Below are 21,651 nucleotides of genomic sequence, written 5' to 3' on the forward strand. Positions count from 1 at the left end.
CCAACAACCCCTCGACTTCCCTGAGGCCTCTGCCTCATTTGAGTTAATAACAGAGCAGCCACTCCAGGCCACCAACAACCCCAGACAGACCCCTGCTTAAGACAAAGACCCAGGTCAGCTCATTAGGGATGAACCAGCAGTGGTGAAAGGCTCGCAAAGCATGTACCCAGCAGATCCTGGGTTTGATCCCCAGCACTGCAGAAACAAAACCAAAAGCCTCGGTGTCTCAGATGAGTGACACTGGCCTGGAAGGAGCCTCAGTCTTAAAAACAACTGCTCTCTTCGAGTGCCATCTGCCCTGCCCTGTAACTCGCCTTGATCTCCAAGACTCCTAATATTTGGAATCTCTTTTCTAAGTCGTCCGAGTACACTAATTTCTCCTGTTTTCTGCCCCAGGCATTCCCTGGGTCTGGGCAAACGAGCTGAGGTGAGGAAGCAAAGAACACACACGGGTGCTTGATTCTGAGAAGCCAAGACCCCAGGACCGAGCTGCCCTTCCATCCTCTGGATCCCTTCAGATTCCACTGGAGTCCTGCATGGCCTGGACACTGCCAAGCAAGCCCCAGCTGGCTCCTGTGTCCAGGCCCCAGCACCCCAGAGCGCCCCCTACTGATCCTCACCGAGTATCTTACTGATGCTGGAGTTGTGCATGTCCGGAAAGGCTTGCAGGATCTTCCTCCGCTCATCCTTGGCCCACACCATGAAGGCGTTCATGGGCCTCTTGATGTGGCTGTTGTTTCGGGACTCAGGGAAGTGACGGGAGCCTGGGGAACGGATCAGTGACTCAGCCTCAGCTGGGGCTGGAGTGAATCCCCCAGGTGACCACCAGGAGGCGCTGAGGAGGCGCCCGCGGCTGCAGCCCTCACCGTCCATGTCACAGGTCAGCATGGCTTCTTCCAGAGGGTGCACACAGCTGTCCTCCAGCCGCTCCTTGGCTGGGGATGAGTCCAAGCTGATGAGGTCCTGGGGTTGACAGGGACAACTTGCACATGAGCCTCCTCTGTGTCAACACTCTGTGCCCACCTTGCCTAACCCTTTGGTGGCCTCAGGGACAAAGGAGTAGGCCCATACCTTGCGGAAAGGGGTGCTGGGGGAGTTCTCCAAGGCCCCGCTGTGGCTGTGCAGCAGCTGCCGGGCGTCCTGGATGGCTTTGGTGACAGGATCCCCTTCCCCGAGGAAGCCTGTGTGAGAGGAGGGTGACAAGAGGAAGGGGAGCGGAGGAGTTCGTCCCAATCTATGCCCAAACCCCAAGAGTTGCCCGAGTTCAAGCGCTCCCTGTCCTCCGCACGCACTGTCTGGGGTCAGTGTCAACAGATGTGGCAACCAGGCAATACAGGGAGCCTGATGAGTTGGGACAGATCCAGTCCGGGGAGGAGGTAGGGCAGCCCAGGCTCCAGTTTTAAAAACTAGAACCCAGAGAGGGAAAGGACATGCTGCCCAAGGTCTGGTCCCCTGGTTGACTCTCCCCAAGAAGAGGCCACTAGACAAGGTGCAGAAAGCTTACCCAGAGGCAGGCTAGGTGGGCTGGGTGGCCGGTCCCGTGGGGCAGCCCCATGGCTGGGGGGTCGGGGGCCGCAGGTGCCCAGCTTCAGACTGGGGGAGCTGGAGGTGTTGGGCAGCTCAGGAGCCTTGGGCTTGGCTGTGAGGTTCAGGGGCTGAGAGGCCTCCTGGGGGACATCAAGGAGGTCAGGGAGGGGGGCATGACAAAGGAGCCCCCACCACAGCACAGACAGGACACAGGTCAACGTGGGACGAGCATGCCTGGACAGCATAGCAGAGACAGACACAGCATAGCAGAGGCGAGGGGAGGGGACAAAGGGCAGTGGCCTGTGGGCACAGGGCTCTACCTGCAGGGGGTGGTGGGCGGCCATGGCCCCCGGCCTCTTCACCACGGGCGCGGGGGGGCCGTGCAGCAGCGGCAGTGGGTACTCCACTGTGGAAAAGCGGCAAGGAGAAAAGTCCTGGATGAGCACAGAACAGCAGACGCCTGATGACGAGGTCCCGGGACCACGAGTGGGTGGAGGCTCGGAGCTGGCCGGGCAGGTTCCAACCCTGCCCTCCCTGGCCCCAAAACACTGCGAGGACCCCAGTTCCCTCCTTCTCCCGGTGTCCTCACTCTGTGCCGCCCCTCTCGACCCACTCTGGAGCTCATTAGTAAACAGACACTGGTATTCCCACTGCTCAAAGGGTGCAAGCAAAGCCACCTGCTGGGAGAGGCACCATGTGCCCCGGGTCCTTCTACTGCAGTGAGCAGCACATAGTAGGTGCTCAATGTGTTATTACAGCTAAAGAAACCTTTGGGAGACCCATGGGTCACCCACACAGTTATTAAACGGCAGCAGCAGGATTCAAACCCAGGTCCTTGCGACGCCACAGCTCCTTCCCCTCAATCTGTACCCCCCCACACTTGGAGTATCCTACCTACCCCACCACACCCTCCCTCTGCCAGGCCCAGTGCCAAGGAGGCAGGACAGTTCGGGGAGAGAGGAGCCCTGGGCAGAGATCACTAAGCACATGGCAGGTGGAAGGGCCACAGGTGGCATGTTGGAGAACTTTGTCCCAGCCAGGTGACCCCAGCAGGCTTCCTGAGGAGGAGATGTAAGCTAGAGCCTGCACTGGGTTGGGGCTGGAGTGAGTGTGAAGCTGGGGGCAGGGCAAGGTTGGCCCCAACTCAGGATTGTGTGCCTCGATGTAGGCCTTGAGCACTGGCTAAGACTCGTGGAACAGGGCAGGGGACCAGCGAGACTGGGTTGACGGCTGTCACACACTCCTGGAGCAATTATGGGGAGCAGGTCTATTCCACTCCCTAAGCCAATAACCCGTCTCTGTCCCTGTCCTCAACTCTTCAATGATCGACAGCCCCTTCGGGACCCTGCCTCAGGCCAGTGCCCTCTGTGGTCCCTACAGAGGCACACTTGCTACCCAAACGCCAGGGGCACCCACATCCTGAGTAAATCCCAGACCTGAGCCTCCCTCCTAACCTCCCTCCCCAGCCACATCCCAGCCTGTCACATGCCCCCTCAATGCCACCACCACCTAGCAGCTTCCACCTCAGTCCAGGGCCTCCGACTGCATCACCTTCCAAAAACCCTCCACCTCCACCTCCCAAATGCCACCTTCTCAGCCACCCGCCCAGACTCCCCAGGATCGTTACACCCCACACCACACCCCCGGCTGTCAGCTCCTCGGGCTCAGAGTTCATCCTTCACCACCCCCCGGCTTGCCAGCCAACTGTAACACAGTGCAGGGTACACGGTCACTGATGAGACATGGCCAGAGCAGGGACAAGAGTGTGAAGGTTGCTAGAATCAAGATGGCTGGGCCACAGTCATGCTGACATCCTAGCACGTAAGTGTTCAAAGTGGAGAGACATCCTCTTCCATCCGGGAAGTGCTCTGTGGTTGGAAATGTGCCCTGTTTGTTCTCCTACTGGACAGATCCAATAAAGGAAGGCCACACCACAAGTAAACGGGTAAATGAATGGATGAGAGTGGATCAGGGCTTCCCTCCGGCCTCAGGACAAGCCAGCCTCAGCAGCAGCCTCTGCCCTCCCAAACTCACCTGGTTTGCAAGGAATGGGCTGAATAGGCAAAGCCAGCTGGGAGTCCGGGGTGACAGGCAGAGGCTGGTGGCTTGGGGGAAAGGCTGGGATCATGACATAAGGCATGTTGACCTGCTAAAGGCAAAGGACCTCATGTGACCCAAATTGCTCCCCAGCTGTGGTCAGCCCAGGACACAGAGGGTGGGGCCCCTCTGACCCACACTGGCTTTAGAAGCCCAGCCTCCTTGCCCTTGGGTCTCAGCGGGGACAACATTCTGCCACCCATGCCCACCCCCTTATAAAGGAAGAAGCTGCAGCCACAAGAAGGGCCCATCATTGGGGTGAGGCCGAGTGACTCAGCTTGCTCAGCATTCCTGGTCCCCAGCAGCTTCCTAGCTGGTGTCACTCCTGCGCCCCTGCTCTGAACTCCGAGGCAGGCCCCGTTACCTGTATCTGCTGCTGAAGGAGGTTGATCTTATGCTGCTGCTGAATCAGCTGTTGTTGCTGCTTGGCGATCTGGGAGAGGAAGAGCAAGCCAAAGAGTCACAGGCACCGAGCTGGTGTCCACAGTCCCCCAGAGCCTGCCCACCCGGCCAGCCAGGCCTTCACCTGCTCCTGCTGCTGCCGAGCCAGCTCCATCTGCTGCTGCTGCTTCTCAAACAGCATGGCAGCCATGTTCTTCTGCTCAGAGTGGGCTGTCAGGAGCTGGTCCCGCAGGGTGGACAGCTGGTGGATCATGACCAGGAGCTGCAGCTCCTTTTCTGCCAGGCTCTCTTGGGTCCCTGCTCCCCGGGGGAACAGTCACCACGGAGAGTTCTGGTTAGTTCACCTGACCATTTGACATTGACCGGGCAGTTGCTACGTCATCCCAGGATCCTGTCAGGCACCTTACTAACTTCTCCTTTAGAACACTTTAGGGTGTTCTGTTTTGTTTATAATAATGGGGTCTGAACCTAGGGCCTCATGCATGCTAGGAAACACTGTGGCACTGAGATACACCTTCAGCCTTCTTCAGTTTTTAATTCTGACACAAGGCCTCACTAAATTTAAGGCTGGCCTTAAATTTGCAGTCCTCCTGCCTCAGCCTCCTGAGTAGCTGGGATTACAGGCACTATATATGACCTGGGTGTTTTTAAAAATCTATCAACAGGCACAATAGCAGGTACCTCACTGCTCTGGAATCTGGTGTGTGATCCTCCTTTAGCACGTGTTAGCTGGCTGGGTTTCTCTGCCCACCCATTTATCCAATGTCTGTGCAGCAGACCATTCCCGCTGCAGGCTGCTGGCCATCTGCACCAGAATCACTCAGGGTGCCTTTGAGAACTACCGGTGCCCGGCCGCCAGCCCCTAAAGCTCTGTCTGGGGGGGTCAACCTCAATGGGAAAACACGTGCTGGAGGCACCCAGACAGCAGCCCCCTAATAGCCTCTCCTCCATCGGTGAGGTCCCTGTAGCCTAGATCAGTTGTCAGAAGTAAAACCAAGTTTCTGAAAGGAGAATGACAAGTCTGATATTACAAGTGTCCCTCATCCAGGGTCAGCATCCCTGGGTTTTGAGGGTTTTGAGTCAGGCCCTGCAGGCCTTTTCTATACGGCGATGAATCAGACCTACTGCTTGGGATCACCTGTGAGGGATGGCGATGACCCCTAGGGCCAGGAAAGAGTCAAGCAGCACAGGACAGGTACGAAGCCAAGAACCACTCTGCCAGCCCAGACTGCACAGCCAGGGCAGCAAGAAAGGCCCTCACCTTTGACATCTTTGGTTTCCACAGAGTTCTGTCCCAGAAATCTTTCTTTCCAGTCACTAGATAGTAGCTTCTCGATGGCCGGCACCACTGGAAGACATCAATGGCTGAGGAGAGCTGCTCTGACACTTCCCACCCAGGCCACCCCTGCCTGGGACTCCTCTTACCCTCTTGTAGGTTGCGGTTGAAATCCAGCTTCTCCTGGCTTCCAGAAGCTGCTTCAGAGGCGCCTGGTCGCTTTGGCTCTGGGGACCTGCCACTCTCCGGAGAGCTGCACTCCTGTGAGATGCACTCAATTGTTGCCCACCCAAGGGGACCCCAGGCTCCCCTCTGCCTACTGCTCCACCCAAAAGGCCCTCCACACTCCACCCCTCAACCTCTGCTAACCCTTTACCTGATACCATGTAAAGGGCATAAGAAATTTGAGGACCACAGGCCTGGGTCCAGGGCTCCCCAGGGCTCTCCCCCACTCATGTCCCTAAATTTCTCACTTCCTTGCAGAAAATGGATATGCCAATCTCTCCCAGGTCACAGGAGAGTGGCTGTGTTTCAGGGGTGTTAAAGCATGTAAATAGGGTTTGCCCCAGCACAGGGGCTGGGGGCCAGCTATTAATTATTAGTCCTGGATATACCCACTGCCCCAGCCCCGCCTGCCCAAAGGAAAGGGTGCTCCTCTCCCCACCAGGGAGTCCTCCCCACCCCTGAAGCGCTGCTCCTCCAGGAAGTCCTTCTTGACCACACACTTTCCCCAGCTGGGTCCCTCCTGGAAACCCCACACACTTATCTTCACTCTGGTTTTTTAATTATATATCTCCTTTTTATTGTCTTTGACTTAGAATTTTCATGCACTAGCAGAATTCTTAGTGACTATGTGGCTCAGTTCCCCTGCCTTGAAGACTGAGGAACTGTATGGGTTCTTAACAGTGACGGGAAAAGGGTGATAGGCTGATTGTCTCCAATCACATGAAAAAGCTGGCAGCTTCCTTTCGAGCCAGACTCTCATACGCATCCTGTCCCCACAGCTAACCCTGGCTAGCAGTCACCACCAGGCAGTGAATCTACGTCTCGGTCCGACAGGTGACCTGGCTGGAGTGGGCAGCCCCTCGGCTCCCCTAAGCTGCGCCTCAGCCCTGCTGACCCTTCCCTCCGGCATCTGCTGCCTGCCCAGCCAGTGCTGTGCTCGGGGGTGTGCCACAGAGGCACGCCAGGGACGCTGCCCCAGGAGACCCTGGGAAAGCATTGGGCACCTGAGCAGGAGCTTGGGGGTCAGCGGCAGCCGGGGGGTCCCGCGCGGGGTCTCCAGGCTGGGGCTCAGCCACAGCAGCCGAAGCCTGGGGGGCCTCGTGACAAGCGTCCTTCTTCTCCTCAGACTTGATGGTGCAGTTCACCATGGTGCCAGCGCCATCCAGGGCCAGCTGGGCAGAGACGGGGCTCCTCATGGACATCCTGGAGGAGGAGGAAGGGCAGGGTGGAGGCGCGGCCCCGCCCTGGGCTGCCCCATCCCGGCACCTGCTGCACCCCTCCTGCGGACACGCGCACTTGGTGGTGTGCGCCTGCCTACTTCCGGAGGCCACAGGGAAGTCAGAAGAACGCTCTTTAGCCTCTCGTGCTTTATTTCGTTTGTTCATTTTTTAAACAAAAAGGTCTAGAGACAACTGGGCCTCCCCTCCAGTACTTCCAGCCTGCTGCAACGCTGGTACTATGGGGACCCGGTCCTCTAAGAGGTAAACCATCGCGCATGCGCGTGATTAGTTACAAGATGTACACACCCAGAGGCAGTACATTACAATCTGGATTTGAACTTCTAGCACAATGGCAAACTGAATAGAATTCAGTAGCCAGCGCTCCTTATGCCCAGGCCAGTTAGTCTTGGTTGCCACCACTCCACCAAAGGGAAACCAAGTATCAACTACCCTATGTAAGGCATTTATTCTTTCTTGGGGTACTGAGGGTAGAGGCCAAGGCCCATGCATGCTAGGAAACACTTTACCACTGGGCTACACTCCAAGTTCATCATTCTTATCACACAGGAGATAAAAAACAAAATATTTCTTATATTCATCCATTCATTAAAAGTGGGAAAAATTAGCCAGGGAGGTGATACACACCTATAATCCCAACAGCTAGGAGCCTGAGGCAGGAGGGTTGGGAATTCAAGTCTTGCCTGGGTAACTTAATGAGACCCTGTCTCAAAAAATAAAAATGGCTGGGGATATAGCTCAGTGCAAAGGTGTTCAGTTCAATTTATTCATTCATCTCTCTCTCTCTCTCTCTCTCTCTCTCTCTCTCTCTCTCAGAAAACAACTGACACACCAAGAGGTAAGTGGCTTTAAGAAAAATATTTTGATATTCAGCTCAGTGTCCAGTCCGCAGGTGATCTGCATTTGCGATCCTGTTTCTGCAGCTCCTAAACTGGCACCCTCTCTGGAGAGGCAGCCTCTGCTGTGCCTGTCCCTGCCTCCCTTTCTACCATCTCACTGTCTGGCACATCTAGAGGGGCCAAGCAATTGCAGGACCACGGATGTGGTTTCTGTGCTCATGCCAGGCTGGGGCTGAAGCAGTAGGTGCCTACCCTCCCAAGTCACAGGACAGGTTCTGGGCACTGGATGGAATATAAGGCAGGTTCCCAAGTGGCCGGGGCCCTGCATAGATTAATGAGCCCACTGTGTGGTGCTGCGCAGGCTACTTGGCTTCTCTACACCTCAGTCTCCACGTCTTGCACGGCAGGCATGAGGCTCACACGTTGGCATTTACATGTGCTTACAGCAGTCGGTGGCAACAGAAAGCACAGATCTGGTGTTTGTTAAACCACTGCAGTTGGATTGTGTTACAGTTGTCCCTTGCAATCTGCAGGCCTCGACCCCAAACTCCTGTAATACCAAACTCCAAGCTGCCCAAGTCCCCTTTATACAACGGCGCTGCATTTTCATATTGCTTGCAAACGTCTTACATACACTTTGACTCACCTCTGGGTTACTCATAACTACTACAATATAAACACTACGTAAACAGTTTTGCTTAGGGAACCAAGATCAATGGGGGGATTTTTATCATTTGGTTCAATCTATGGGTGTGGAACCCACTGTCAGAGGTCCAGTTGTAGGAAGACCAAAGGGGCTTTGTTTGAGGCAGTCATGGGTCCCTGTCACAAAACAGAATTTCCAGGGATGGTACTAGGGATCTTAACAACCCTCTGGATGAATGTGACACACACTAGCTAGAGGAGTGCTGTTAGGGAAGTAACAATTCTCCAGCATATGTTCACAGATACTGTGTGTGAACACAACCCATAAAGCCAAGCTGTGGGAAACTCCATGCCCAATGGAGTGGCAGCTGACGCCAAGGTGGTGGGGTTAGGGTTTGTCACAATTCGATGGGCAGGGTAAGCATAACAAAGGCAACAAAGCCCTGGACAGGTGCCAGACCCTCAGCCTCAGGGCTGATACACTGCTCATTTAAAATGACCATACCTGAGCTGGGCATGGAGGCTCATCTAGTAGTCCTAGCACTCAGGAAGCTGAGGCAGAAGGATCACTGTGAGTTCAAGGCCAGCCTGCACCACACAGTGAGACCCTATCTGCTGGGTGTGGTAGCACAGGCCTAATAATCCCAGCATTTGGAAGGCAGACGCAAGAGTTCCAGGCCAGCCTGGGGGCTACACAGTGAACTCAAGGTCAGCCTGAACTGCATACAAGATCCTGTTTCAACATAAAACCACCTTATCTGTGTTACTCTGTTATAGCAGCAAAAAGCAAGAGTTCAATTTTTAGAAGACGTGTAGGGCAAGAAAGTCAGATATAATAATGAGTCCCTTAAACTAGAGTATAGTACAGTCAATACAATAGCACCGCACATTCTTGGGGAGATCCATTCACTAGCACAGGCTGAGCCATGGGTAGTACCAGGCCCTGCAGGTACTGTTGTTTCCTACACACACAAAGGTAATGTCGCATCCATCTGAATTAAGTGCTTCTCAGGCACCATGTGCCTGTAACTTGCAGCTTGAACAGCAAGAGCAAAACCAGCACACATTTCTTCTTTCTTCAGTTTCACAGATTACAGATTCATTCTTCCCGTGTTTATTAGTAACTTTAGCATACCATTTTTCTTTTTCTGCTGAGAACTTTTCAGCTCATGGGAGCACTATAATGGCTTCTTTTTGTCTTGTCCCATCTATCAAGTAAAATAAGGGTCACTTGAGCCAGGGCTCAGAAGAACCACACAACAACCACCTAGGAACCCGATGGTTCCTAAGTGACTAAGGAGCAGGTAACCTATACAGCGTGGATACACTGGACAAAGGAATTAATCACATTCAGACCGAGGTTTCATCACACTGTTGCAGCAAAGTGGAATTAAAAACTTATGAGCATTATTTGTATCTGGTAACCGAAACTTGGAAAGTGAAACTCTGGACTAGGAGGGTGAACTACTGTATTTGTATAGGACATCAATTCTGTACAGATTGTATCAACTCTGTAAGATGGTTTTTGTAATGTAACACTATAATGAATCATGCAGTGTTGCAGCGCCACATACAATGGAGCATAAAAGGGCATTATAATTGACTAAGACAGGCCTGTATTTGATTGGATTCCACCCTACAGGTCAGACAATACCAGACTCTCCAGCCCACCCACTTTTAAATTGCAGGGTTCCCTGAGGGCTGATACTGGACCCAAGGCAGGCAGGGAAGACAGGAGTCTTCCTGACCCCGTGAAGATCAGCCCCAGCTCACCTAGACTAAGCGGAGACCCCAGCCTAGCTTGCCTGAGGTCCCCTCCCACCACGGGGGCGGAGCGCCTCCAGGAAGCAGGCAGCTCGGCCCATCCGGGCACCGGGAGGGGCTGCAAGCCAAGCCCTGGGCAGGAGGGGGCGTGAGGAGTGGGGGTGGGGCGTGGGAGGGGGTATTATCCTGAAGCTGAGGGCAGCAATTACATAACAAACAAACCCCAGGCTCAAGCTGTGAATTAATCAAACCGCTGAAAATAAAACCTTCCTCTCAGGAACTTCAGACAAAAGAAATGAAAACAACCAGGCTGGCTGGAAAATAAAAGGCAGCAGCGCTGAGAGGGGGACAAAAGGAAACCAGACAATGGGGTGTTGGACAAAAGCAATAAAGCCAAAGGAAGTGTGACAGGCGCACAATGCGGGCCTGTGGGCTTCTGATCCCCGCGGCTCTGTGCCACCTCGTCCCCACCGCGGCCAGGCGGGCCACCAGGTCGCCTCCTCTATCCAGACTTGGGTCTTACGGGTTTTCTCCTTCATTCTGCCCCAACTTCATGACCTTCCAACTCCTGCCTTAAAGCCTCTCTTCCCACTGCAGCCCAGGGATCCCAGCAGCAGGGAGCACGGAGTTCAGCCCGCGGAACAGGCACAAAGGCTAAGGCCACCCGGCGGGGCGGGAGCTGGGCGTCCGTCCCTCCCCAGAGCTCAGGGGGATCTGTCCTGATGAACTGTAGCAGCATCGCACTGCCCCACAGGCGCTACTGGCCACAAGTGGGTCCTGAGCACCAACCAAGCAGCCAGGCCTGGAGGAAATGTGCTTCGAGTGTCAAAGACCCAAGCTTCAGACGCTTAGGACACAGCACAGCATGTACATCAGCCCGTTCGTAACTGTTTACCAATTATAAACTGAAATTATACTTTGGATGGATTGGGTTAGATGATGGGGGAGGGGTGTTGGGATTGAACCCAAGGCTTTGTATTAAGCTACATCTCCAGCCCTTTGGGGGAAAAAAACTTTTGTTTTTTTAAAATTTCAAAACAGGGTCTAAATCACTAAGCTGCCCAAACTGGGCTCAAACTTGTGATCTACTGCCTAATCCTGGGATTACAGGCGTGTACCACCATAACTCAATTTAGATAAAATACATTGTTAAAATTGATCTCCACTGTTTCCTTCTGTGCCTTTTTCCCAGTGCTAGGTATCAAACCCGTGGGCTTGCACATGCCAGCCAAGTGCTGTGCCACTGAGCTCTAACCCTCTTTTTATACTTTCCAGTGCAGCCACCAGAAGACATAAAATCATGCATGTGGAGCCTGCTGTATTTCTGCTGAGCGGTGTGGCACAAAGCCATTCCTCCTGTCTTGGAGCTCAATGGCCTTTTCTACCCACACTTCACCCCCGCGGCTGCTGCTGCATCACCCAGAGGGAGCTGCCTCCTGGGGCTCTCCATGCCACGGCCTGACCCCCAGCACGGCCTTGGTAACAAAGGATAAGGCTCCTAGTGCCCATCCAGGCTGGCATGGAGGAGTTGGTCTGTTCACCAGAGCTTGGTGCCCACCAGAAACCCCTGCCAGGTCCTGCCGCCCTACCCAGTCCCCCGTCACTGGCTGGCTTCTGACCTGCCTGCAGGTGCTGGGGCCATTTGAGCAGGGAGGAAGCACTACCCAGGGTCTTGCCTTGGTGAACACAGTCTTTGAGCACCTCCCTATCTCCCTCTCCCCACCCAAACACGGATGGCTTAAGAAAAGCAGGACCTTTTCCGCTCTGTCACACCCTGGCAGGAATCAAGGCCCCAGGCTGTCAAAAGGGACGAAGCCTCTCTAGGATGAACACAGCTCTGACTTCCCTAAGAGGGGAACCAGGCCACTTGTGCAAGAAGGGGTTGAGGGAGGAGTGAGGGCCTCACTCGGCCGGCCGCTGTCACTCCACAGGCCCCACTGTCACTCCCCAGGCTGCCTTGTTATCTGAAATTCGGGGGCTAGGAAGCTGGTGGAACAGCTGGGAAACCACAGGCTTTTGGGTCCAACGATCTGGGTGTAAATCCCTGCTTGGCCTGGGCTGGCTTGTGTGAATCTAGACGAGTTAATGAACCTCTCTGAGCCTGTCCCCTCACCCAAGCACTTGGCACAAGTAACCTGGAGGGAGTCCATGAGGACTAAATGACACAGGGTGAGCATCCAGAATCCTGGGTCCATCTGGGTCCCAACTCTGTTAACTGTTGCACTCTCACGGCCTGTTTCCTCTTCAAGGAAAATGGGAGTAAGAAAATTCAATAGGAAGCCGCCAGCCTTTAGTTAACAACCACACCTTTTCAGATGTGCCTATTTCGAATTCTCACAGCTCCTCGAATTTGGCCTTCCAAATGTCAACCCCAGTGGGGAATGAGGCCCTCACATGTTTGATTTATTTCTGACCCACCCAGTAGCCTTGAAACTATCTATGGCAACCAGAGAACTGGAAATATGCCTGTTTCTGCTCGGTGGGGCAGCCCCAGAGCCTAGGACAGTGCCTGGGGCTCAGTAAATACCTATTGTGGTAAGAAAGTAACACCCAGTGACAGGTGATCAATATCATTACTGTCGTACTAGATAGATGCTGCGCTACATCCATCCCATTATCCTAGTCACCCCCTTGGACCTAAGTTCTTCCTATCAGTAACCTAAACCCCCTTGCCAGCAAAGCTTTTTATTTTTTGATTTTACTGCAGGTCACATAACCATTTCCAGTGATCTAAAGTCCCTGTTGGAGGCCTTGCCTTAAATCTCTTCTGTTCCAGTCTAAAAAACTCAATGTCCGTTCACCCTGCCTTCCAAGCACACTCTGTGCTTGAAGCATCCGTGTGCTTTCTCAGGAGGTCCTAACAACCTCCCTTCCCAGCTGCCCAAAGCCCAGAAGCCAAAGGGCTGTCAGCCCACAAGAGAATTGAGTTATTGGGCTCCCCTGTGCCCACCCTAAGTTGATCCTCCAGGTCCTGGTCCAGGCCAGAAGCCAACAGAACACCTCTGTGGGGTCCCTGCTCTGAGGATGCTCTCCCGTATGCCTCACCTGGCCAGTATTACTCATACTGTAAAGAGGGGAAACTGAGGTCTAGCGATGTCCAGATCACATGGCCTGTGAGGGAGGCATTTGGCTTCAGCAGAGCCTCTCCACCACCCAGATGCTGCACAGCAAGCACCCTCTCTGCCTGCCCGTCCCCTTCACAGGCCTCCTTTCAGATTCTCTTCCCTTTGGCCTTCGCTGACAGGAGCAGCTTGAGTGCCCGGGGAGGAGAGAGCTTTGGCCATCTTCACCCTTGGTATGCAGAGCCCCCAGCCCTGGCCCCCTATATCCAGTACCTGGGTTAAGGCACAGAGAGGCCCCTCTGAGGAAGAAGGCCTGTGCTCAGGGTGCAGCCTCTCCACGCCACAGCAAATGCCAGAAGCTGACTTCCCCTCAAGCAACCCCCCAGGCCCTCTGATCCCCACCCGCCCCAGGTGCACACCTTGAGCTCTTTTCCCCCCAAATCAAATCAGCCACTTCCTCCTCTAGTCAGGCAACGACAGACCCTGCTGGATGGGAATCAAAGGAGTCTTCAATCAGCCCTTCCTCCCTCATAACCACAGCCCCTTCCCCCCAAAACATCTAGATGTGAAGAGATAAATTCCAGTCATCACGGCGTGACTGTGACTCAGACCCCAGGGGTACAGGAAGACAGATGCAGACAGGCAGACCCTCTGAAGGGGGCCACTGGGCACCCAGCAGGGCCCTCTCATGAGGCCCCAACTCCCAGCTTGCCCTGAGTGGGTGGGGCAGGGCTCAGGTCCCAGGGGAATGTCACTTCCTCTCAAAGCTCCAGAGAATGGACGGCCTCAGGCTGCCCTAAACAATAGTCCAAGGCGTGGGTGCCCAGAACTGTGCCCCGGTGCCACATCCTGCCATTCTTCTCCCTGGCCGCACCCTGTCACCCTTCCTGGCTACACCCGATCCTATCTCTGTGTTTACTCAGGGCTGGGAGCTAGGCTGGCTGCAGGCTCAGGACAAAGCTTACCCGAGAGTGAGAGTCCCTTTACCTTTTCCAACCGTGATGGGCCCACTGGGTGCTGGACTCGTGAGTGCCCTGCTCTAAGTGACCCAGCCCACACTCGCAGTCCCTCAGCTTCTCCAGGGTGGTCAGTGTGGATATACCTGGCCACAGGCTTGGTGATTTCCTGAGCTCCTGCCACCACAAGTGGAAGAAGAAGTAGCCTCCAACTGAGCTCCCATGTCTGCCATGCTTAGGGACATGGGCCCAAGGGCATAAAGAAAGAATAAGCTGGGGAAAACGGCAGCTGGGGCATCCCAGGACCCTCTCCCAAACTAGAGGTCTGCCTCTGAGGCACTTGAGCCTTTTCCAAGCCCAAGAGGAGAAACGAGAGGCATAGGTGACAGTCTGATGGTGTTAGTTACTGAGGTTCCCACCAAGACATGCCCCTCCAATCTCCAGGCACTCCTGTACCCCAACAGTGCAAGAATCCATTCCTATCTCCCAGAGCCTAAGCCAAGCCAGTGTGCTAGGCAGGGGAGGGAGTCTGGGGCTTCCTGTGGGGCACTGTCCTGCCCCTGGCCAGCTGGGGACAGCCTGAGTATCCACAACCAAAGCAAAAAGTGAGCATGCAACGGTGTCACACTCACCTGGCTGCAGGCACTAGGTGGGGGCTGTCACTCATCTGCATGTGGTCCTCTGAGGCCACACTGAATACTAAGGCTCAGGAGACTGAACACCCTCCCCAAGGCCCAGTAGAGATGGCATCCAAATTCACTGATGCCCAAACCCAACAGCTTTCCCTGTTGGTGGATGCCAGCCACACTCCCTTCTGTCCCAGAATCAAGAGCTCTGCTCCAGTGAATGTAGACTGGCCACTGTCTTCATGGCTTACAGGGAGCTGATGTTTCTGACCTGAGCCATGCCCAAGGAAAAATGAAGTCAAAGAAAACCATGGCAGCTTTGAGAAGATGGAGGAAGACCATGTCTCAAAGTCTTAGCTTCTGCATTATAAAACAGAGATTCCAAGCCCAGCATGGCGGCCCATGCTTATGATCCCAGCACTCAGGGAAGCTGAGGAGGAAGACGGCGTATTTAAGCCAGCCTGACAACTTAGTAACTTAATGAGAACCTTTCGCAAAATAAAAAGGGTTGGTAATGTAAGCTCAGTACAAAGGCCCTGAGTTCAATTCCTAGTATCGAGGGGGACAATGCCAACATCTGTTTTATGATTAGAAGATAATACACACTTAAATAATGTGGTATAGAATTAAAGCTCAGGGAAGGGAAGAGGGAGAAGAGGCCCAAAGTAAGAATGGCTGTGTCCCTCCCTAGGTACTGTGACATACTGTGTATATTTTGGTCTCCATCCTGTTTCCTGACATACAGCTCCAACGCTGGTGTCTGTATGTGACGGAACTGACTGAGGCTTGCAGCCCCTAACAAGCTTCAGGATGGGGCTGGTCACCAGAAAGGCCAAAAAGCAAGGTCAGACAAGCCGAAGACCCACACCTGAAGAACAGCATTCTCCACCTTTTCCTCCTCCGACATCTCAAGACAGCTCCCTCGCACAGGGTGAAACGAAGGTTCTGGAGACACCAACCCTAGCACCCCTCTGGCCAGTCAACTTACGGAACTCTTTAAGCCTGTGACTTCCTTTATCTCTCAATGGGACAAGTAACTCCTCCAACCCTCCTCGTATGGTTTCAAGAAGTAACACTGAACTGCCCGGATGGCCACTGTCATGGTGTCTAGATGGTGGGCGTCAAGGGTGGCGAGTGGGGGGTTGCCCACCTGCATGCTGGTGAAGCAGCCAGGCAAATCCTCTGAGCTACACGGCTACCCACCCAAGTCTCCACCTGTGGTGAGGCCAACAGCGCCCACCTCTCAGGCTGCCGGTCGATGAGGTGTTGTATGTAAAATGTTTAACACAGTGGCTGGCACAAGGCTGTACCAAGTATTGTGGAGAATGAAGGAAGGAAGGAACATATTTCTGGGGACCCTGTGCCAGCCAAAGCAGTGTTATGTAGCCTCCTTTTCACTACTGAAAAAGCCAGAGCCTCAGACATGCTAGCAAGTGCTTTACCACGGAGCTACACACCCAGCCCAGCCTTAAGGCCCCTCTGTGAAGTATTTCAAAAAGCAGCCTCTGACTCCGTCACCCACTCCCAAGGACACCTCCATATGGCATCCTGGGGTCCCCAAGGGCTCAGGAAAGATATGTGATCATTTCCCTAGTTGTTCTTGCTCCTCCTGCCTCAGCCACCCACTGCAAGGGTGAAAACACCAGTGATCAAGATGGGTAAGTGAGCCAAGAATAAATGAGAAGTCAGTAGATGCCCGTTGCCAGGGAAGCCACCAGGCAGTGTTGGCAAGGGTACTGTCTTGAGCCTAGAAGGACAGTGTACAAATGATCGGCAAACACACTCTGACCTCCTCTTCCTCCTACCTCACTGAGGGCCACCGGAAATCCGCCTTGAGGAGGGGGTTAGAAGACACCCCTCAGGAAACACAGTGACCAGAACCCTATCGCGGTAACCAAGCCCATGGGCTGGAGCTGGACACACAGGCCTTGCACCTGATAGCCCACTGGAGGTCTGCTGCCTCCCAGCCCCGGGTTGTTGGTGGGACACCGCCCCTGCCTCGGGAAGGCTTAATCGCTACCATCTCCCCCAAACCAAGCTGTCACCAGAAGCCCCAATTCAGTAGTGCTTGTGCACCCTGTGTTTGCTCTTCCACTGAGTGAAGGGTTCCAATCTTTTGCTCTGCAGAAGCTGAGCTTCCTCTCCCATTATCTACCCCATCAGCAGCCGCAAAAGCAAGATTTCTTTTTTCTTTTTGTTATTTTCATGGCCCCCTTTATTTTATGGGTAGTTGTTTTTTCCTTAGCTTTGGTTCCTTTTCAAAATGGCAAGGAAGCAAGGGCTTAGAAGCAGGCACTATCATAAGCTCCAATCATTTAGATTTCATCTACAGTGCTGAACAAACAGTTCCCCCAAAGCAGTCAGCCTTTCCCTCAAAATCTGCCTGGGACCCCACCTCGCAACACCAACACCCTTTGGAAATTGAAGCAAGACCACCTCAAGCACCTCTTGGCTTCTTTAACAAGTGCGAGGCACTCAGGCACTCACCAGGCACTAGTGACTCTTAGGATGATCAGATGCATCAGCAGGAGCTGGGTAGCCACAAACACTGATGAGCCAGTGTAGCATGTATGGCTAAAGACTACCCCAATCATAGCCAAATCTCACTGGGCACTGTGTGTCAGGCACTATTTGGATTGCTCTTACATATAGTCATCTGAGGTAAGCGGTAGCAGTATTTCCATTTTGCAGATGGAAGAACCAAGACTCTGACTGATCTGAGCCTGAGCAGTCCAGCATCAGAATCTACCTCCTGATCAGAGAACAGGAACCACCCACACAAAATCCCTGAGTGCCACTTACAGGGCTCTAGGTCTATTAGTTTGTCACCAGCCCTGTAAGATAGTTACTGCTAATTATCATTGTTTTACTGAGGACAGAGGCTCGACAAGGCCAGGCCACTGCCCATGGTCACAGCCGGTGAGTAGACCCTGAGAGGCTGCACCCAGAGACTGGAGTGGTTTCTACTCCCGAGTCAGAGCCTCCAGGCCACAGCAAGTCCTCTCCGGGAGCCTGAATCACTCAGAGCCCCATCACTGCTGCTCTGTGATGCTGGGGAAAGGGAACCAGGTCCTTGGTCCTGGTTTGGTTGATAGAGGGAAGGCAAAGGCAGACTTGAGAAAAGACCCCAGGTCTACAGGCTTCACTTCTGGGAGCCCTGCAGGGCCTGCCCACATCCCCTAGAGTCTAGGGCATGACCAGCCAGGTTTTACCCGTGGCACTAAGAGCCAAGTTCCAGGGGGCACAGAGCTGCCCAGCCTGACCCTCTTTATTCTTACACGTTTGTGTTTGCAGATTGCTCCCCCATGTGCATCTCCACACCCCCACACTCCCCACGCTCCCACTCTCAACCATCCCGACTCTCAGCAGCATCGGCATTGGCAGCGTGGTGAGCTGGGACACGCGTCTAAGTCACAGACGCAGCCGCCCTTCTTTCCTTACTAGAGTTTTTCTGACCAAGAAGGACTATGAGTTCGCTATAGAAAACTGAGGGTAACATGGAGAACACAAGTGAAAATCACTCTCTTCCCAGCAGTCTGGGGGTGGCCCTGATCACTGGGGCCTATTCCCTTCTGAGCAGAAGTTTTCTTTTTCATCACTGAGCTTATAAAGCAAGTTTTTGTCCAGTTGCTTTTCCCTCACTTAAAAAAGTATACAGGTTCACTGTGCATGGCAGTACACGCCTGTACCCAGACATTCAGAAGACTGAGGCAGGAGTTTGAGGCCGTCCCGGGCTACATAGTAAGACCTTGTCTCAAAAAAACAAAAAGTTCACATATATAGTGTATATATTATATATACATATACTATAGAGAGAATTTATACATAGCGTTTGTATAGAGTATGTTATTAAAAATTCTTTGGAAGGCCATTTTTGTACATCTACCATAAATCATTTTACCCTATGACCCAGGGTTAAAGTGGATTAACTCCTTAAATCTCACATTGCTGAAACACCCTTCTGACTCCCTCGGTCAGCTGCCAGTCAGCACTTCTGCCAGGCCTCCACCACCTTGCCGCTGTGACAGGCTGGAGCGTGGGGCCTATCAGTCAGTGGACCTGACGGCCTCCTAGAGATAGGCTGGGGACAGAACAGCAAAGAGGCCATGAACAGAGACTGAAGCCAGGACCAGGACTGGAAAGCGTGCGCCCAGGCCTGCCGCTTCTACAGTAAGTGGGGGTGGGATAAGTCTCTGGGTTTCTCAGGCTTTGAGGTTCCTTTAAAAAGATGAAGAACCTGAGCCTGGCACTGTGGCACACATCTGTAATTCCAGAACTCAGGTAGCTGAGGCAGGAGGATTGCTAGCCCAGCGTGGGTTACAAAGTGAGTTCAAGGCCAGCCTGCACTGCATAATGAGACCCTGTTTCAAAACAAACAAACAAGAAAGCAAAGATGAAGAACCACAGTTAAGATTCCACTTTACATCATGACAACTGTTACCACAAAGAGGGGGACAGCTACTGGCGAGGATGTGGAGAATGGCTGGTAAGGATATAGAATGGCACTGGCTGGTGTGGAAAAAACAGCAGCTCCTCGAAAAATTAAACACAGTGTTATCATGTGATCTAGCAATTTCAATTCCAGTATATACTCAAAAGAACTGAAAGCATGGTCTCAAAGGGGTGTTCGTACAACCATGTCCACTGCCATGTCATTCATGATAGCCAGAAGACAGAAACAACTCAAGTGTCCATCAGCAGATAAATGGATCAACAAAACATGGCATGGGCCTATAACACATTACTAGTTTTGAAAAGGAAGGAATGGGGCTGGTGTTTACTGGCAACTGCACCCAGGGCCTTGACATTGCACTGTATATCCAGCTTTTATTTTGAAACAGGGTTTTGCTAAGTCATACAGGCAATCCTCCTGCCTCAGCCTCCCAGACTCCTGGGATTACAGCTGTGTACATGGCTAAAAGGAAATAAATCTTGACACATCTTACAATATGGATGAGCCTTGAAGATATGTTAAGTGAAATAAGCCAGTCATAGGGACAAATGCTGTCTGATTCTACTTACAAGAGGTACTCAGAATAATTAAATTCATAGAAACAGGTGAGTAGAGTTATCAGGGCCTGGGGAAAGGGAGGAGTGGAGTTGTTTAATGGGTACCAAGTTTCAGTCTGGAATAACAAGTTCTGTAGATGGTGGAGATGATGGTTGTGTAACAGTGTGAGTTTACCTAATGCCCTTGGATCGCACACTTTAAAATTATTAAAACAGTAAATGTAATGCTACATCTACCTTAATACAACTTTTAAAAATAAAGAACAAAAAACTGCTAATAATTAACACTTGCATGGCACTTTTTTTTTTCCTTTTTTTTTTTTTTTTTTTTTTTTGTCTTTTTCTTTTTATCGGTACCGGGGATCGAACTCATGACCGCCTGCTTGCAAGACAGGTGCTTATGCCACTGAGCTAAATCCCCAGCCCCTTGCATGGCACTTTTAATCTGCAGGCAGTTGAGGTGAAGAGGCCATAAACAGGGTCCTGCAGTCACAGACCATCCACCTCCAGGTGGGGCCCCAAGAGGGCTGCAGGCCCAAGACCCGCTTCACAAGGCCCTGATCACTAATGGAAGTGTTTAGAAAGGGCCAGGGCCAGACCTGCCCCCCCCAGCCTGCCCCTCCCCCCCAATCCAGGAAAAATTAAAGGCTTCCACCTGCAACACGTGCCACAGTGTACTTAGGGTTCCTCAGCAGGGAGTCAAAGGACCCGGGCAAAAGGGAGCTGGGGATACAGGGAGATTTAGTTTCCCCCTGAAGTCAGTCCCTCAGCTTTCCTGGAAATTCTCTCCTCAGATGTCTCTCCTAGGCAGTGGTTTCAAGGCCAGCAAGGGGCAGAGGCCCGGTTTCCAGGACAGTCCTAGTTGGACATGCTGTACAACCTGGATAGAGCCCAGTTCACTCAGGTGCCCTTCGTGCCCAGACATGGTCTACCAGCTGTGCAGGGACACCAGCAGGCCTGTGCTATCAGAGGGCAGTGGCACGGGAGGAGGGAGGAGGCCACTTGAGGAGAGGAGGAGGAGGACCTGGACAGTCTCCTTGATTCTCAGGGAATACCCACAGGGTCACAGACACCACTAGGCCGCTAGGAACATCCACTTAGACACCACTGTTCTCCAGGCCACTAGGAACATCCTTTTCCTCCATGGTGAATGACAGGCTAGCCCCAAGTCCTGCTGGCCTTAAGGTTTCCATTTTCTCATTTTCCATTTGATGCTTTCCTGGTAAAAAGAATCCCAGTTCCCACTCAACCAGGGCTTTCTGGTCTGCACAAGTGGCCTGTGCTCTGTGGCTGGATACAGCATGCAGCCACGCTGGTGGCAGCCCAGCCAAGGGACCCCAGGGCTTTCAACAGAGACTGGAAAAGCAACTGGAGTCTTTGTTCATCTCTGTCCAGAGAGGGTGAGGAACAAGTAAGCCCGCTGGCCCTCCCTGTCCTCACTGGGCCACTAAGCTCACAGTGTACTTCCCAACCCCCACAGCCTGCAGCCCTGACCCAGGAGAAGGGGTCAGTGATGGGGTCAGTGGAGGCTCCCAGCGCAAAACCTGCCCTGCAAGGAGGAAGAATTTAACCCTCTCCCTTCAGGCGCTCAACTGTTCACCCTAGCGATCTGCCTGTTCTGACCCAGGATCACAGAGGATCTACAAGGGCCAGGGTGAGACCTGAGGGCTGTGGAAAGGGAAGGGCTGAGCTCTGCAACAAACTCTGGGTGCAAACCTAGACAAATCTCTGAGCCTCTGCTTTGATCCCTCTAAAATGGAGTTGGAGACATACACCGGCCCTAGACCACAACGGGCCTCAGCACAACTATTTTCAGCCTTTGGTACCCTGGATGGTTTATAAAGCCCCATATACCTATGAGGGATCCGGACACCTTTAAATCACTGCGGAATTGGGACAAACCTCTCTGGTCTCGGTTTTTCAATTTGCATAGGGTGTGAACTATTACTTCTCCCAGAGACAAAATTACAGGTATTGCAGGGTA

The 21,651-nt window shown here is 53.1% G+C and overlaps 1 protein-coding gene across 11 annotated transcripts in view; it reads right to left on the bottom strand.

Annotated features, from left to right (window-relative positions):
* The window catches only part of Sox13 (SRY-box transcription factor 13), a 71,746-nt gene that overhangs the window by 2,521 nt on the left and 47,574 nt on the right, over window positions 1-21,651 (bottom strand). For 8 of the 11 annotated variants that reach the window (XR_001202373.3, XM_013157989.3, XM_063239994.1 and 5 more), the window contains exons 2-12: window positions 6,532-6,730; window positions 5,452-5,563; window positions 5,288-5,374; window positions 4,151-4,323; window positions 3,989-4,057; window positions 3,562-3,676; window positions 1,848-1,987; window positions 1,505-1,667; window positions 1,072-1,181; window positions 867-963; window positions 621-764 (exon numbers count right to left, since the gene is read on the bottom strand). Coding sequence is in view for 10 of the 11 variants with exons in the window: in XM_063239993.1 (XP_063096063.1) it covers window positions 621-764; window positions 867-963; window positions 1,072-1,181; window positions 1,505-1,667; window positions 1,848-1,987; window positions 3,562-3,676; window positions 3,989-4,057; window positions 4,151-4,323; window positions 5,288-5,374; window positions 5,452-5,563; window positions 6,532-6,730 (1,409 nt within the window). In the remaining variant the exon portion in view is untranslated. The remainder of the gene's footprint in view (window positions 1-620; window positions 765-866; window positions 964-1,071; window positions 1,182-1,504; window positions 1,668-1,847; window positions 1,988-3,561; window positions 3,677-3,988; window positions 4,058-4,150; window positions 4,324-5,287; window positions 5,375-5,451; window positions 5,564-6,531; window positions 6,731-21,651) is intronic. The other 3 variants (XM_013157987.3, XM_005005894.4, XM_003474810.5) reach the window with 3 other exon arrangements.

Source organism: Cavia porcellus, unplaced genomic scaffold (assembly GCF_034190915.1).
Source record: "Cavia porcellus strain 051 isolate PalLab524CR breed Dunkin Hartley unplaced genomic scaffold, mCavPor4.1 scaffold_29, whole genome shotgun sequence".
NCBI lineage: Eukaryota > Metazoa > Chordata > Mammalia > Rodentia > Caviidae > Cavia > Cavia porcellus.